The sequence below is a fragment of the Epargyreus clarus genome, unplaced genomic scaffold, assembly GCF_041222505.1.
Source record: "Epargyreus clarus isolate Ecla_fem2 unplaced genomic scaffold, WU_Ecla_fem_2.2 ptg000023l, whole genome shotgun sequence".
Lineage (NCBI taxonomy): Eukaryota > Metazoa > Arthropoda > Insecta > Lepidoptera > Hesperiidae > Epargyreus > Epargyreus clarus.
Genome location: NW_027332230.1, coordinates 3,488,325 through 3,503,060, shown reverse-complemented (window position 1 = coordinate 3,503,060; position 14,736 = coordinate 3,488,325). Strand labels below are relative to the sequence as shown.

The window sequence follows — 14,736 nt, the reverse complement described above, 5'->3', positions numbered from 1 at the left end:
ACATTCGGTACAAAATTTGATACTTTCGATACAGAACCGTTCCTCCGATATTTCTTGGAAAACATACTCACGTAGCTATGACGGATTATGACGAATTTATATACTAAGTATTGCTATTCCAGCCACACATCGATGTTGATTGATGATGCAGGGACGATAAATAGTTTCGTGAAAAGCACCAATACATCCAAGCGACTTTTGACGACAGAAAATTATTTTTTCTTGTATTGAACATTCTGTCGGGTTTTATTAGGAAAATAATTATACTTCAAAAAACTAAAAAACATGCTTTCATGATAAAATCAACTAAAAAGTAGAAAATATTTCTCAATCTAAGAATCAATTAGGAACAGTAAATAGTATAACTGTGGAAAAGGCGTGGGGTGCTCCATTTATCAGGTTCGAAAAGTACCCCACACTTTTTCCACAATTATACTATTTACTGTTCCTTAACTGGAACTTACTGTTCCTTTATGGAATATGCATTTTAATGAAATTAATTACTAATTATCATTTACCTTAGAAGTTAACAGTAATCAGATACTAGCCGTGTTTAATCAAACCGTTAATTACGTGTACGGTTAGGTTACTATTACTACAGTGCAGCTTCTACAGGAATTCCCAATATACTTCGAGGTTTAGAATTGTTGTTTTTTTATGTTCATCTAAGAATTACAACTCTACAGTTACTATGTCCATGAAATAAGGAACTTACTTCCACTCGATAGTTAGTGGTGGCTATGGCCTAGATTGTATCTGTCAATAAACCAAAATAGGCCAGGGAAATCTATTTAAAGCTGGTTTCCGATGTTTTCTTGTCTCTGACAACTTAATTTGCATGTTGTGTCGCTTAACGCTCGTTAATAGTAATTAATCTATGTATCAAATGTTTTGCCTACCAAAGATCCTAATTTCATAATTCTGGTAGGCAGATATTGACATTTTTTTTGCATGATTTAGGTAAAATATTGAATATATGGATAATTATTAACGGACATGTACGTTTTACCCAATTATGCGCACTATGATCAGCACAGTGGGTTAAAAAAAATTAAATACTAATTTTGTAAAAAGAAGTATTTCAGCGCTCGAAATATAATACCTAACTTTTTTGTTACTTAATCTGAACAAATTGCTAATGTATAAAAATATGAGAGCGTACATTTTACTTACACAATTTTAGTATGATACAGTGGGACAGCAGTCTTACTTCGGTCGGTACAAAGAACTTCAGTAAGACGGCGCCTTAAGCCCGCTTAGTTATGAAATATTTATGAGTCGAATCGTTTTCATTTCAAGGCATAGCTGCTTTCACGCGAATTTCCAAGGTAACTTTTGAAGGAAATAAATGGTTCAGGATAATTATGTTTTGAGCGCTGAGACGGTGACGTCGTGCGAGTTGCCTTCACCTAATTCGATTGTATTATTGTTTTACTCTTAGCTTATAAACATCATATTATTATATTGTAATACATACACTACGTTACCATTTTGAGTGTTACGGTTGAAAATCAATATATGTGTGCAGATTATAACAACAAGGACATCGTTGATTTTTAATTGATATTTTTAGTTTAATATGACTGTTTAAGAGAAAATGCGTGGATATTTACGAAACTTAGTGAATTAATTTAAATTTGAAGGTGGTTGAACTCTTTGTGGTTCAACTCCGGCACCATCACCGCTACAACTATTGAAGGGTGTGATAAGAGAGACATAGGTACTTTTCGGAGTCGTTTCAGCTTAGTCTTCAGGGGTAGCGGCGCATATGTGGCTGACCTCAGGTAGGAATATCTAATCCTATCTGGGGTTGATTACAGATGTCCTTGGGCGGCAGTAGCCACTTACCATCAGGTGGACTGCATGCTCGTCTGCTAATCCTATATTATTATAAAAAAAAAAACTATAATTTTCGTTCGGTTATTACATACCTCTTAAAGTATCATACAAGGTTTATAAAATGTATTTCCTTAAAAATATAGAAAAGTTAGAGACGTTTAAATATTCTTCAGTTTTACGATAACATTACGCAGAATATTCATGTTTAAAGTTGTTCAGCTTAAATAAAACGAAATTATCCATGTTATTCTACGTCTCTGAAATTACCAATTACATACTTTTCTCGGTATTTTTCAGGTTCTGTAAAGAATTAAGAATAATACTTAAGAATAACACATTTAAAAATTGTCTACAATGAAAAATATGTATAACGTACTCGAAATCAGGGTAAATAATAAGTGGCTTACTGAATAAACGATCCGTTTTCTCAATACTAATTAATATACTTGATTCCTTTGTTCTTAGCAGTTATTCCTTTATCATCAAAATATATTTTAAAAAGAACTTGGAATGCCCTGAAACACCAAAGCCAAGGCGTTGGACACTGTCGTTATTAGACGGAAATAGGTATATCGTTGGTGCTTCGGGAGTCGGACCACAAAGACTGAATACATTACCTTACCTTATCTTCACATTAATTATAGTCTTTTAAACAAAGAATTAGTTATGTAATTGATACAAATTGATTACCAAAAAACCTTGTATTATTTTAAGTAATAATCAACCTAAAAGAAAACCAATTTTGTTGAAAATACAGGCGTCCAATACATTTTTTGTTTATACGTAATTACATTTTTTTGTACCTGGCAATGTTCATGATTAAAATATTGTTTTTATAATCTCAGTGTTGTCGCTTTCTCGTCGCCAATATCCATTAGCGCGAATTTTATAATGGCTACACACCGACATAAAGGTAAACCTTATCGTATGGATTATTTGGCCTCAGGATATGCAATTTTTTATAAATAATACATTTTATTATTTTTTAAATTAAATTATTGACACAGCTCCCTGTGTCTTTACTAATTAATATGCATTTTAATGTAAATAACTTTTAAAATATATTTTTTTAAAACAATTGGTTTTTACCGAGCGTCTATTTTTTTACTCGACTGCCAAGGAAGGGTTATGTTTTTCGCGCGTATCTTGTACGTTTGTCTTTCTTTATTTGATCCGATCTTACAAACGGCTGGATAAATTTCGACAGTTAAGGTGTCATTATATTCGTCTCAATGACCCGAGTGTCCTTAGATAGGTGTTAAAAAAAAACAAAAGGGCGAATTTTTGGCGCGAAATAGTAACACATTTCAAAAAAAAAGTTAACCAAATCTATCGAGTAGGATATTAAATGAAAGTAAATTTAACGTAGATTATAAAAACATATTTGTGTATATATATAAAACAGCAATATGGCTGACTGACTGACCAATTAAATGACTTTTTCATTTTTAGCTATATAGGGTAAATAAGTACTAAGAAAGGCCTTTTGGAAATTCCACCCCTAAAATAAAGTATAAAATTTAGTATTTGGCTTTCTGGGTAGGACACACCTATCTATCCCCTTCCGAAAAATCAACCCCGTAGAGGGTAAAATAAGGGTTAAAAGTTCATCTGAACAACTGTCAGTTTTGAAGCAAACACTACAAAATCTGTATCAGGCTTGTTGGATAAAAATAATGAATTTCTACCCCTAACAAGGTAATATGATCAGCGGATAGATCTTTTATAGATCGTAAATAGTGGATTCTTTTTTGCGAAATAGTAACACGTTTAAAAAAATACGAAACCTATCGAGTAGGGTATCAAAACAAAGGTATCACATATATATATATATATATATATATATACAGGGTGAATCTCCATAAAGTGCACATATTGAAACAGGTAAAATTAAACCGCATTTTGTCGACAAAAAAAATAAAAAAAATAATAAAAAAATTTTTTTTTGGGTTTTACGACCTTTTGAAGTTTTTTTTTTGGGATTTGTGCACCTAAAGTAAATAAATCGCTATAACTTTTGAACTAAAAGAGTTATCACGTTCAAACAAAAATTACAATGATTGCCAATGATAGGCCGTACTGATCCATGAAAAAAAAACATAAAAAAAATCATCTTCCCAGGAAGATATATATATATATATATATATATATATATATATATATATATATTACATCGAGATGACTCTCTGACTAAATGAGTAGTGTTGCTGTGCCAGAGATCAACGCTAAGGGAAACCGCTGCACTTTAGAGTGCTGGAATTTTACTCATGGGTATAGCGTAAATGAGCACTACGAGGATAAAATAGGATAATATTTTTTGAACATCTTTTGATTTTGAAGCAGATACCTACTATGAAACTTTGTATTTAGCATTCTGCATAAAATAATGAAATGCCTATTACACTGTTTTTGAAAATTCTACTTCAGCCTGCTCAGTGCGGTCGGGTTTTTGATTTTTTAATTAAATTACTTGTTGACTACAGCAATAACAAATACTAAAAAATAGAAATGAAGGTATTTTCGCTTACACTGTAATATCATGCATGTACTGTGAATATATAATAAAAAAAAATAGTAGCGGTACGGAACCTTTTGTGTTCGACTCATACTTGCCTAATTATTCAGTAAAAACAAGCAAATTTTATTTTCTCATAAAATTTCTTTTAGGTATATTTGATAGGTCTATCTTGGAAGTATCTTACACAAAAAACTATTGAATAATTCGATATAATTCTTCGATAAAATCTATATTAAATTATTTACATAGTCAAATTCTTAAACTAAATGTCTGTTTAAACAACAGCAATATATTAAGCTAGCTGAAATTCCCTAAAAATCTTCAGATATTAAAATAATTGATACGCTAACCTACATCTTAGTAAGTAGTAGTAAGTAGCATTTGAACAGAAATTATATATAGTAATTTCTGTTTAAATGAAATTAGTTTATAATTGAAACCTATTTTACCGAGAAAAAATAGACGTGACCGCCTTGCATAAATGTAAACCCTTAAGAGAACTATGTCAAGTACATGTTACATTTTCATACAACGTTCTGTAATGTGTGGTGTGGTTTTTTTTTTAAATATAGGAGTAGCAGACGAGCATGAAGTCCACCTGATGGTAAGTGGCTACTGCCGCCCATGGGAATCTGTAATTAACCCCAGATAGGATTAGATATTCCTACCTGAGGTCGGCCACAGATGCGCCGCTACCCCTGATGACTAAGCTGGAACGCCTCGGAAAAATCTGTCTCCCTTACCACACCCTTCAAAACGGAACACAGTACCGCTTAACGCTGCTGTTAAATAAGGTTGTTATAAGAACTCGCAAAAAATGTCTGGGCGTGAAACCAAGAAATATAGTCGTCAACTCATAATTGTCCCACTGTTGGGCATGGGTCTCCTTGTAAGAGAGTGAGCGGAGGGTTGGTTTTATAGGTCACGAATAGTACATCATATATAGTCGATCTCTGACAGGCCTTAAATATGATAGTGATCCGCATCCAGTTGCTTAGATCTTTCTCCTTGCGAACCGCGGTACTTTTTCAATTCAAAGTCATATAAATAGTTCGTGCGCGTCACTTTTTGGCGATAAATTTCAGAGTCTTATTTATTCTTGACAACCTTGCTTTTTAGCTAATATATAACCCTTGTTCTCAAAGAAGTTACCTAGGAGCAGTCGGTGACATACGTTCTTGGGCAGCAGTAGTCAGTATAATCAGACGAATTACATGCTTGTTAACCATTTTAGATAAATAAAAAATCTTTTTACAGCTACGACGGTCGAGTAAAGGGTCCGTCAGCACATTGGGCGGACGCGTCACTTGGTGGGAGGGCGAAGTGGCATGCGGCACCACACTCGGGCCTCCACATACATAACGTGGTGCCCACGGATCGAGCGCTGTACCGGTGCCGCGCTGACTTCAAGATAACACCTACGAAGAATCTCAAGATAATCCTCGATGTGGTTGGTAAGTTAAAAAAAATATTTATATCATACGGATCAACTTTTGTCTATATGATTTCTATTATTTATTTTTTCAACTTTACGTTTTAGTTTATAGAATACCTACACTAATATGCGTGATCGGAAAAAGCTCATTCTTTTATTTTTTTAAAGAAACGACAGTATTGCAGAATATGCGTAATTTTTAACGTTATACTCGTGGTAACTTTACGTATTTTTTATATTCTTAAGTAAGAAAATCAACAAGCGACATGATGACGCATATGACGTTAAGACTTTAGGGCCACCGTACATTAAAGTATTGGGTCGTAAACGCAAATACAAACTTCGGAATGCTTTTATGCCGCGCGTATATATTTTATAACTAAGTCCCTTGGTAATTCTTACCGGAATTCAATCATATCTAATTAACAAACAATTAAGTTTTGATCTTAAGTGATTTGACCTCTACTAAATAGTATCCCATCCTCAAAATACCTTTCTAATCAAAAAAATATACTTAAAACGGTTAAAAACTTAAATTTTTAATGTCTGTAAAACATAATATCACACTACCCGTTATAAAATGACGATTATCTAGACATAACTACAGTTTTGTTCATTTGTACATAGATGTGATTGGGTAGTAGAGTTACTTATTAAACTTAAGTTCAAAGTTCAGCACTCCGTGTGCTGCCAACTTGAGCATACGGAGTTGTACTGAGTTAGTGATTGAATGTGGCGTCTCAGTATGTTCACTTGATTTGTGCTAACATCAAGCGATAAACGAGAAACGGATAAAATCTGCTCCAAATTTTATGTATCTTTTTATTATTTTTAAAATGATGTCATACAGTATTCTATTAAATTTGTATTGAACAAATAAATTTCGACACCAATCTAATAACTCCTCAAGGCTCGTTCGGTTTGTGTGTGTCCTTCATGTTTGTATGATTAAGTATGTTACCACAATGCCATCGAATCGATGAAGTTTGAGAGTGGAACTATTTTTTTTATTTATAAATTATCTATTAAGGGCATAGATTAGTAAAGATTATTCACTCCTAACGAGAAAATGTAATCAGTTTTGACAATTGAAATTGTCACTCTCATCCATTTTCGTGTTTGAAAAATATTTAACAAATGTAGTTTTGAGAACATTTACAAATGAAACGATATTTCTCCGCACGTATTCTTCGATTTCGTGTTTTTGCACCACTTAACTGCGCATGTCGGCATTGTTCCGCATAAATAACACTATGACAGCCATTAAATGGGTGACAGAGTTGTCAGCCGTTTAAGCCATTTATAATGGCTTCCTTCAATTACAACGCGGTGAGTATCTATACTTATCTATGATCAAGGGTATAAACGTTCTTTGTCGACGACTCAACCGGAAGAGACATATATGCAATCGCGGATATTTTATTATTGCGAATTAATTGAGTTAGACACTTCCATTTTATTTCGGGAATTGTTTCAATAAATTACTCAAAACACAATTATGTCATATTATTCATAGTATTTGGTTTTTCGCTTTTACAACGAAATATTTTCGAAGAAAATTTAACTGTTAGCGTTTTTATTTATTTACTTACTCTTTATTGACCATGTTAAAAACAGTGTGGTGCAAAAGGCGGACTTAATGCTAAATAGCATTTTCTCCCACTCAACCTTAGAGTTCGGACCATTTAATGCACAACCACCTACGTATTTAATGTATTTAGTAGTCTGATACTTATTAAATTATTGTGAAAAGAGTATATAAGGACAGTAAACGTAGGTAGTATTAGAAGTCCGTTCTTTACGTGACTGGTGAATTCTAACTTCCTTTATTGAATTTCGTATTAGCTGAAGAAACTTGGAACTGCAGGCTCTGGGTATCTACAAAAAGTACTACGTATTTCGCTCATGAACAAAGTTTAAATGCGAGTTGATTGGATATTGCAACGAACTCCAGTATCCAGTGGGAAGTATTAGTAATGTGTTTACGCAAACATTTAACTGAATTAGCGCTGATAGTGTTTGCTTTGTATTTAAACGACCGCTTGTAACATTTGTATAAAACCTCGCTTATAAGATACTAAGTATTTATTATTTTCGATATTATATTAATATTAATGTTGAGTGTTTCCTCAATACAATGCCCGGCTCAATACAAGCATTCTTATTAATATCCTTAAGCAGCGGTCAGTAACTTTTTAGGAAATACGGGCCCACATACGGAATTGGATGAAAAAATGGTTATCACGAAATTTGCGTTGTAATTTCAAATAACACAGGTGATTTTCTTGTAAAATACGCGGGCCTAATAGAGATTATTGTTTTAGGAAAACCCGTTAGCCATATGTTACAAAAGTTTGGCGTGGCTACTGTGACGTCTTTTGGCGGGAATTTCGAGATATACGTAAGAAAAAAAGAAAGAAAAAACATTTATTCAGATAATTGCAACACATATGAGAGAAAACATACAACAAAAGGACAATACAAATATATACTGAATTATTGTTTATAATTCAATATAAAGTATATGTTTATACGATATATAATATAGTTACTGACGGGTTTTTAGTATAAACATTTGCGATCAACTCTTAATATGACAAGTTATAGAAATCTAAACTAACTTGGTTGGAGAGTGATAGGGATACAAGTACCGCAAAAATCCAACCACTGAAATCTTATCTTCCATTATAATAATACTGAAAAAGAAATCCCCCTCAATTACGCTATCATCGTTATCTTCGAACAAAGATGCTGCGACGTAAGGAGTTTGATCGATAACCTTTTAGTTAAAAACTAATCAATCACTCGGGGGACTGGCGAGGGAGAAATGGCTTTATTCAGCGTTCCCTGGTTTACAGATCGTTGTCAGCATGAATAATATTTGTAAATGCGATAATTGTAAAATAAGAAATATTAACAAAAGTGACGGACTTCCATGCGAACGTTTAATCATTATTTTTACGAATTTACAAATAAAACTTCCTTATGTAGCTTATTCACATATTTATTTTATATTTTTTGCTCGACAACAGCAGTACACACAATTCTTTCTATAAGTATGACACTATTGGTATTAGACACGTGTGCATGCCAATTATAGGCGTGCGCAACATTTACAGATTTTGCTACAGACTTAAAACATAAATTTAATGGCAAACAAAGTACAATTAAAAATGAAATATAATGATACAGTAGAGAATAATACTAATTTGTTGATCGAAGGTGTTGAATTATTCTTTTTTTGAGTGATGTTGTCCGGTCGTGATTTATGTCAATATCTGCTACTTTGCTACTACGAGATTTGGTTGTACACAAAGCAGATACGAGCAAGTGGAGAATGTTGTATTCTCGTTATATAAAAAACATGTTTCAGTAGGATCGGAGGAAGTTACTAAAAACGTATACATAGCGTGTCTTTCATTGAAAAGTGTAAATGATTATTATAAAAACTACTTATTACCTACTGTTCAGTTTTGTCTATGGTTCTACGTATTAATTATCTGTTGTTGGTATTAATTTTAATCTGTAGGATTAAAAGCATAGAGATTCGAGTTTGAATTAGTTCGTTGTAGTCGTCGTGTCGTTCGCGGTGGTGTATGCCGCCACCGGGATGAACTTGTTCGAGAAGCTTCGGAGTCGTCGGTCGCGCTCGCGCATATTTGTCGTTTTAGTTATACTCTGAAGTAGAAGCCACTATTCGTATTCGTAGCGTTTCTTTTAAATTCGCGTTAACTTCATTGTTCGCGGTGCAACGTGCTGTAAGATCGACGCCACGTGAGAAGAGGAAGAAGGTAGAGGTAACTGGTAGACCATTCCGAGGTAAGACTAGCTAGCTCGAGCTTAGGGTGAGTTGAAGGTGCCTTATACCTAGTACAAGAGGCTGCGCCCATCAGCAGCAGCAGGTGAGTACGTGACCCTATAGCACTTTGCATCTTATTTTTCGTATATACAGTACACTTAACCTTCTTCGAAACACGATCATCCTGTCCATCGAAGAGAGGAACATTCGGTTCCTTATTTGTTCTAACGGCCGCGGAAATCTTAACATTTTCGGTCTCGGAGCCGAATCCTAACATTTTTGGTTCTCCGAGCCGAATTCATAACATTTTTGGCCATCGTGCCGGATGTATGTTTAACACCTACCTTGGAAAATATTTTGTCGGGCCATGAACAAACAAATTTGATTACTTACATAAACACCCCCAGATGAAATCTTGAATCAAAATTCAAATCATTTTAAATGTCGCCCTGGATGGCAATTCGTGCTTTATTAATTGAATTTATAGCGTATTACAACTTAAATTATCATTGTATCGTTTCCAATTTATATTTTCCTTTATCGCCTTCATTCAATCAGTTGCACGATACCATTCAGTTCGAAATGGCATTAAACAGACACAATGGTCGATCACTCATTCGCGCGCCGTCATACCGAGCGGGCTTCATTTAAGATTTATCGCCTCTATTTCAGATTGCAAACTTGCTCTGAACTTCTTAAATGTGCAGCTGCAATGCATTTCCATCCTATTGATCGGAAAACTGTAAATGTTTATTCCATTTATGTCATGTTTGAAATACATGTTTTTTTGTTTAATGTGTTATATTTTTAAGCTATTGCATAGCTTTTATCGCGGGCTTTAATCGCGGCAACCGAATCGAGAAATTCCGTGAGGAAAAATTCTTAACACTTTTATACAGATGGCAGTAATACATATTTTTTATAATCCGTAAGGATATCTTAAAATTGCGTTTAGTATTTTTGGACATTCCTATTATATTGTATTAAAAAATATATTACCACATTATCCAAATAATATGTTTTAACAACATAAGCTATGTTGAAATTCTGAATTAATAAAATAACGTTTAAGAGTGTTTGTAATTTTTAAACGTACAATTACAACTGACAGATTTGACAGTAAAAAATCAAAACGCCATTATGATTTATGGCGCCCATAGATAGAGATACTTCGCCGCCCATAGGTAGAGATACTTCGCCGCCTTGAAATTGAATGAAGCCGCAAATGGCTTATTATAGTAAGTTCTTTTTTTGAATTCTTGACAAATAAAAACATTTTTAGAGAAAATTTACGAATAAATAACTAATACTGCGTAATTTACATGATAATTAAATAATTTATAATAATAATTTCAAATATTTTAGGGACATTTTAGCACGGAGACGTGGCAAAATTTTTTTACGCAACTATTTCAATTCTCAAAACTGGGTACATTTTCTTGTTAGGAGTGAGTAATCTTTACTAATCTATGATGGCACCATTCTTGTTTGTTATTTCGTGGTGTTTGCTTGTGTGTGTGCTTTGTGTGTTGTGGATTTATTAAAAAAAAATACTTCTGGCTTTCTCCTAACTTGGATTTGACTCTGCTATATACATTGCGACCTTGGCTTTGTTTGGACTCCGATTACCTTCGTATGTCTGTTAAATTAATAATAATTGCACAAGTTGATTAAAAATGCTATGCAACTTTTGACTGTTTTAAAATATTTAAGGTATCATTTTCCGAAGCAAAACGGAGCGCTGATAGACTGAGACTAAGGGCACACATATTCCTAAATTCACCAAGAAAGTTAATTTTAAAGTTGCAATGTTCTGCTATTGTTCTGTCATTGCCATATTCTGCCATTACACTGAGTTGTTCCTGAATTTAAAACAAGTAAGTAATTGGTGGGGAAAGAAACGCAATGAGTTTAATTCTCTGCAGAATAAGCTTTATTTCTTGGAAGTTAATTTAGCCTGTCTACACTCAGTAACAATCTGGTCATCAAGTAGATGTAGTTTTACGGGTAATTTCTCCTACTTTGAAGCATTAAGTCTTTGTTTAGGTTAGTTACTGCTATAACGTAGTTACTTAATTATCATTAACCTTAAAATGCAATTTGTTTAAACTACACTTTCCATAGTCTTTTTCGATTACTCACGTAACAAATGTTGTGTTTTGACAAGTTGATTTTATTATATTGATTGTGTAACTAAAGATCAATATCGAATATTTTGTTCCCCTACATTATGAAATTAGTAAAATTAGATTTATTTTAAAACTTATACATACTGGTACATAAATAGTTTTAATTTAAACAAAAATAACTTTTTTATTTTTAGGTTTTCTTATTATCGCGCACATAGTAGGTAATATACACTTTGTAAACATTTTATGTATCTATTTATAACGGTGCAAGAGGTAGAGTTTTGTACCGGAAGCACAGAGTTAAAATCAGCGGGGGCTATTAACAGGGTCTCGTTTTTCCCCCGTGGATACGGAACCCTAAAAAGCACGTTGGCAGTAGGATTAAGAAAATGTTTTTTTTTTAATATAATACGTTTTTTATCATGCGCAAGCAACTTGGTTAATAAGTTGCGAACTTTTTATTAAGAGCTTTAGTTCTATGGTAGTGAATGCTCTAGGAGTTTTTTAATTTTAAAGTTAGCGCGTTATAATGAGAAAATATACACTTATATTACCTAACATTATTTTTAGAAAAATAATACGTTTTTTATCATGCGCAAGCAACTTGGTTAATAAGTTGCGAACTTTTTATTAAGAGCTTTAGTTCTATGGTAGTGAATGCTCTAGGAGTTTTTTAATTTTAAAGTTAGCGCGTTATAATGAGAAAATATACACTTATATTACCTAACATTATTTTTATTCATATGTCAGGGTATTTTCCTATTTTCTATAAACGGAACAATGAACGTGGCACAACAATCGAAAGTTAAGAAAAATCGTTAAGTACTTATAGTACAGGATCCCTGGTATAGTTTTCATCATTTATTACTAACAAGCTGATTTTTCGTAAGTAGCTTCGTTTCGACAAGACGCCCAACATTTTTCCTTACAGCAATGTTGGTAAATGGTAGCTTGATAGGGGCAGCAAGGATAAAATATGTCGTATGTGATATATAAATATTACTTTTTATGTCGAATAATACTTTGTCTGAAAATAAAAAAAAAACACACACGAAATCACTAGGATAAGCAACGTCAAATTACAGTAAATTGAGAGGGTTTCACCAAATCTAAACCCACAGTTTTTCGTTTCGTGGCGTATTTAAACTTTTCGAAGTGTGAAATATACGACTATCATAAATCAAGTATTAAAGCTGGGGTATAACTAATTGGTTGCCAAGCTAATAGTAATAAATAAAGGCACCAAACATAGCAGCTGCGTCGGAGGATCCCCGAAATTAATACCATCGCGAAAATAAAGCATGCGACAAAATAAAACAATTATAAAGTGATCATTTTTAACCGTAATTCGTTATTCGAATCTCATTTAACTTCTTTGTGATATTTCGATCTAATTATGTTTGTTAATTACCGTGTTTTAACTCGAAATTATAAGCACAAAGGTTTCAATACTTCCATATTTAATTTGTGTATTACTATAGCAGTACTATTAAAACAGTCATTTCCGCGGAAATATAGCCAAATGACGCCCTATATATTTCTTTCTTGGAATACGCAATACGCATACACAGAATGACGGAACGAGAATTATCTATGTGGGGACTCACGATTCCCTATGGCTAAGGGCCCAAATGCATCTTAATATTGAACATAGCCTAGTTTGAAACTCGGCTACTCAATCGGGAGTCCTAGATTTAACTTCCTGTCAAGGTGTATTGTTTACATTTACGAACACAATGCCAAAAGACATTTAAAAATTAATCAATATAATTATTTTCTAACTTTTAGTGCGTAACGAAAGCGTGTTTTTTAGTTTTTTAAACTACATAATATTACTTTATACTCTTAAAACAACTTTAAAATATTAATTTCAATGTATTGTAGGTACTCGTCAAAAAAATCTATGAGCTCAAGCTCGAGAGTTTACTAGAAGCCACTGAAGAGTTCTACTATCCATCCTGGTCTCGTTTTCAAAACCTCATTACATAGACTAAAGCATTGGAATGGTTCAAATGAATCATGAGCCCAAACTCGAGGGCCTTAGGTACAAACTCTCACTAAAGAGTTCCACTAGATCTCTTCTGGCTTAATTACCAGATCAGCAGCAAGATATCAAATTATTGTATTTTCATTCAAACTACATGTACAAATGTTTTCCAAAATTTTCTTACATTGTTTATTTACTTTGTTAGTTACAAGTGAGGCTAATATAAAGCACGTAAAAAGCAATATTAAATAGATAACAGGAAATTCCCTTACACGGGCTGTTATTTGTTATAACAGCGGAGGCACACCGAATTGAATATTATTTTGTAATTTGAATATTATTTACGTACATATAACACAAATAGCCTGGAGGTAATTCCAATAAATTATTATAAATTGTACAAATGATTGCGTAAAACGTACCTACGTGTATTTATCATTTCATACGATCACCTTGTAAAGGTGGTAAGAACCCTTTGTGGTTCAACTCTGGCGGCACCACCGCCACCCGTATGTCTGCCTATTAAAGTAGTGTCAAGCGCTGCTGTGTTCTGGTTTGAAGGGTGTGGTAAGGGATACATACTTTTCCGAGGCGTTCCAGCTTAGTCCTCAGGGGTAGCGGCGTATCTATGGTCGGCCTCAGGTAAGAATGTCTAATCCTATCTGGGCTTGATTGCATATGTGATTGGCAGTAATAACCACTTACCATCAGATTGACTGCATGCTCGTCTGCTACTCCTATATTACATAGGGAACAATAGCGCAAAATCAAAATTAAATTAATGTAAAAATTAATGCATTGTATTTATATTTGTAAAATTAAATGTCGTTACAACTGACAATTCAGTTTTTTTTTTAACTTATAATGCGAAATTTTAGTTCTGTTACGGTCCACAGGGGTGCTCTATATCCAGAAACTTAAACGGTAAACGTTTTCGAGCGAGGTAAAAACTCATACACCCTTAGTATGAGTTTGACTGACGAGTTGGTGTAATTGAGCAACAGAAAATGTACCGACATTAATATATTT

At 33.4% G+C, this 14,736-nt stretch overlaps 1 protein-coding gene across 1 annotated transcript in view; it reads left to right on the top strand.

The window, feature by feature from the left end:
* LOC140751785 (kin of IRRE-like protein 2) overlaps nucleotides 1–14,736 on the top strand; it is a 206,348-nt gene that overhangs the window by 149,288 nt on the left and 42,324 nt on the right. Inside the window, exon 4 of the mRNA XM_073085824.1 lies at nucleotides 5,615–5,811. Coding sequence (XP_072941925.1) covers nucleotides 5,615–5,811 — 197 coding nt within the window. The remainder of the gene's footprint in view (nucleotides 1–5,614; nucleotides 5,812–14,736) is intronic.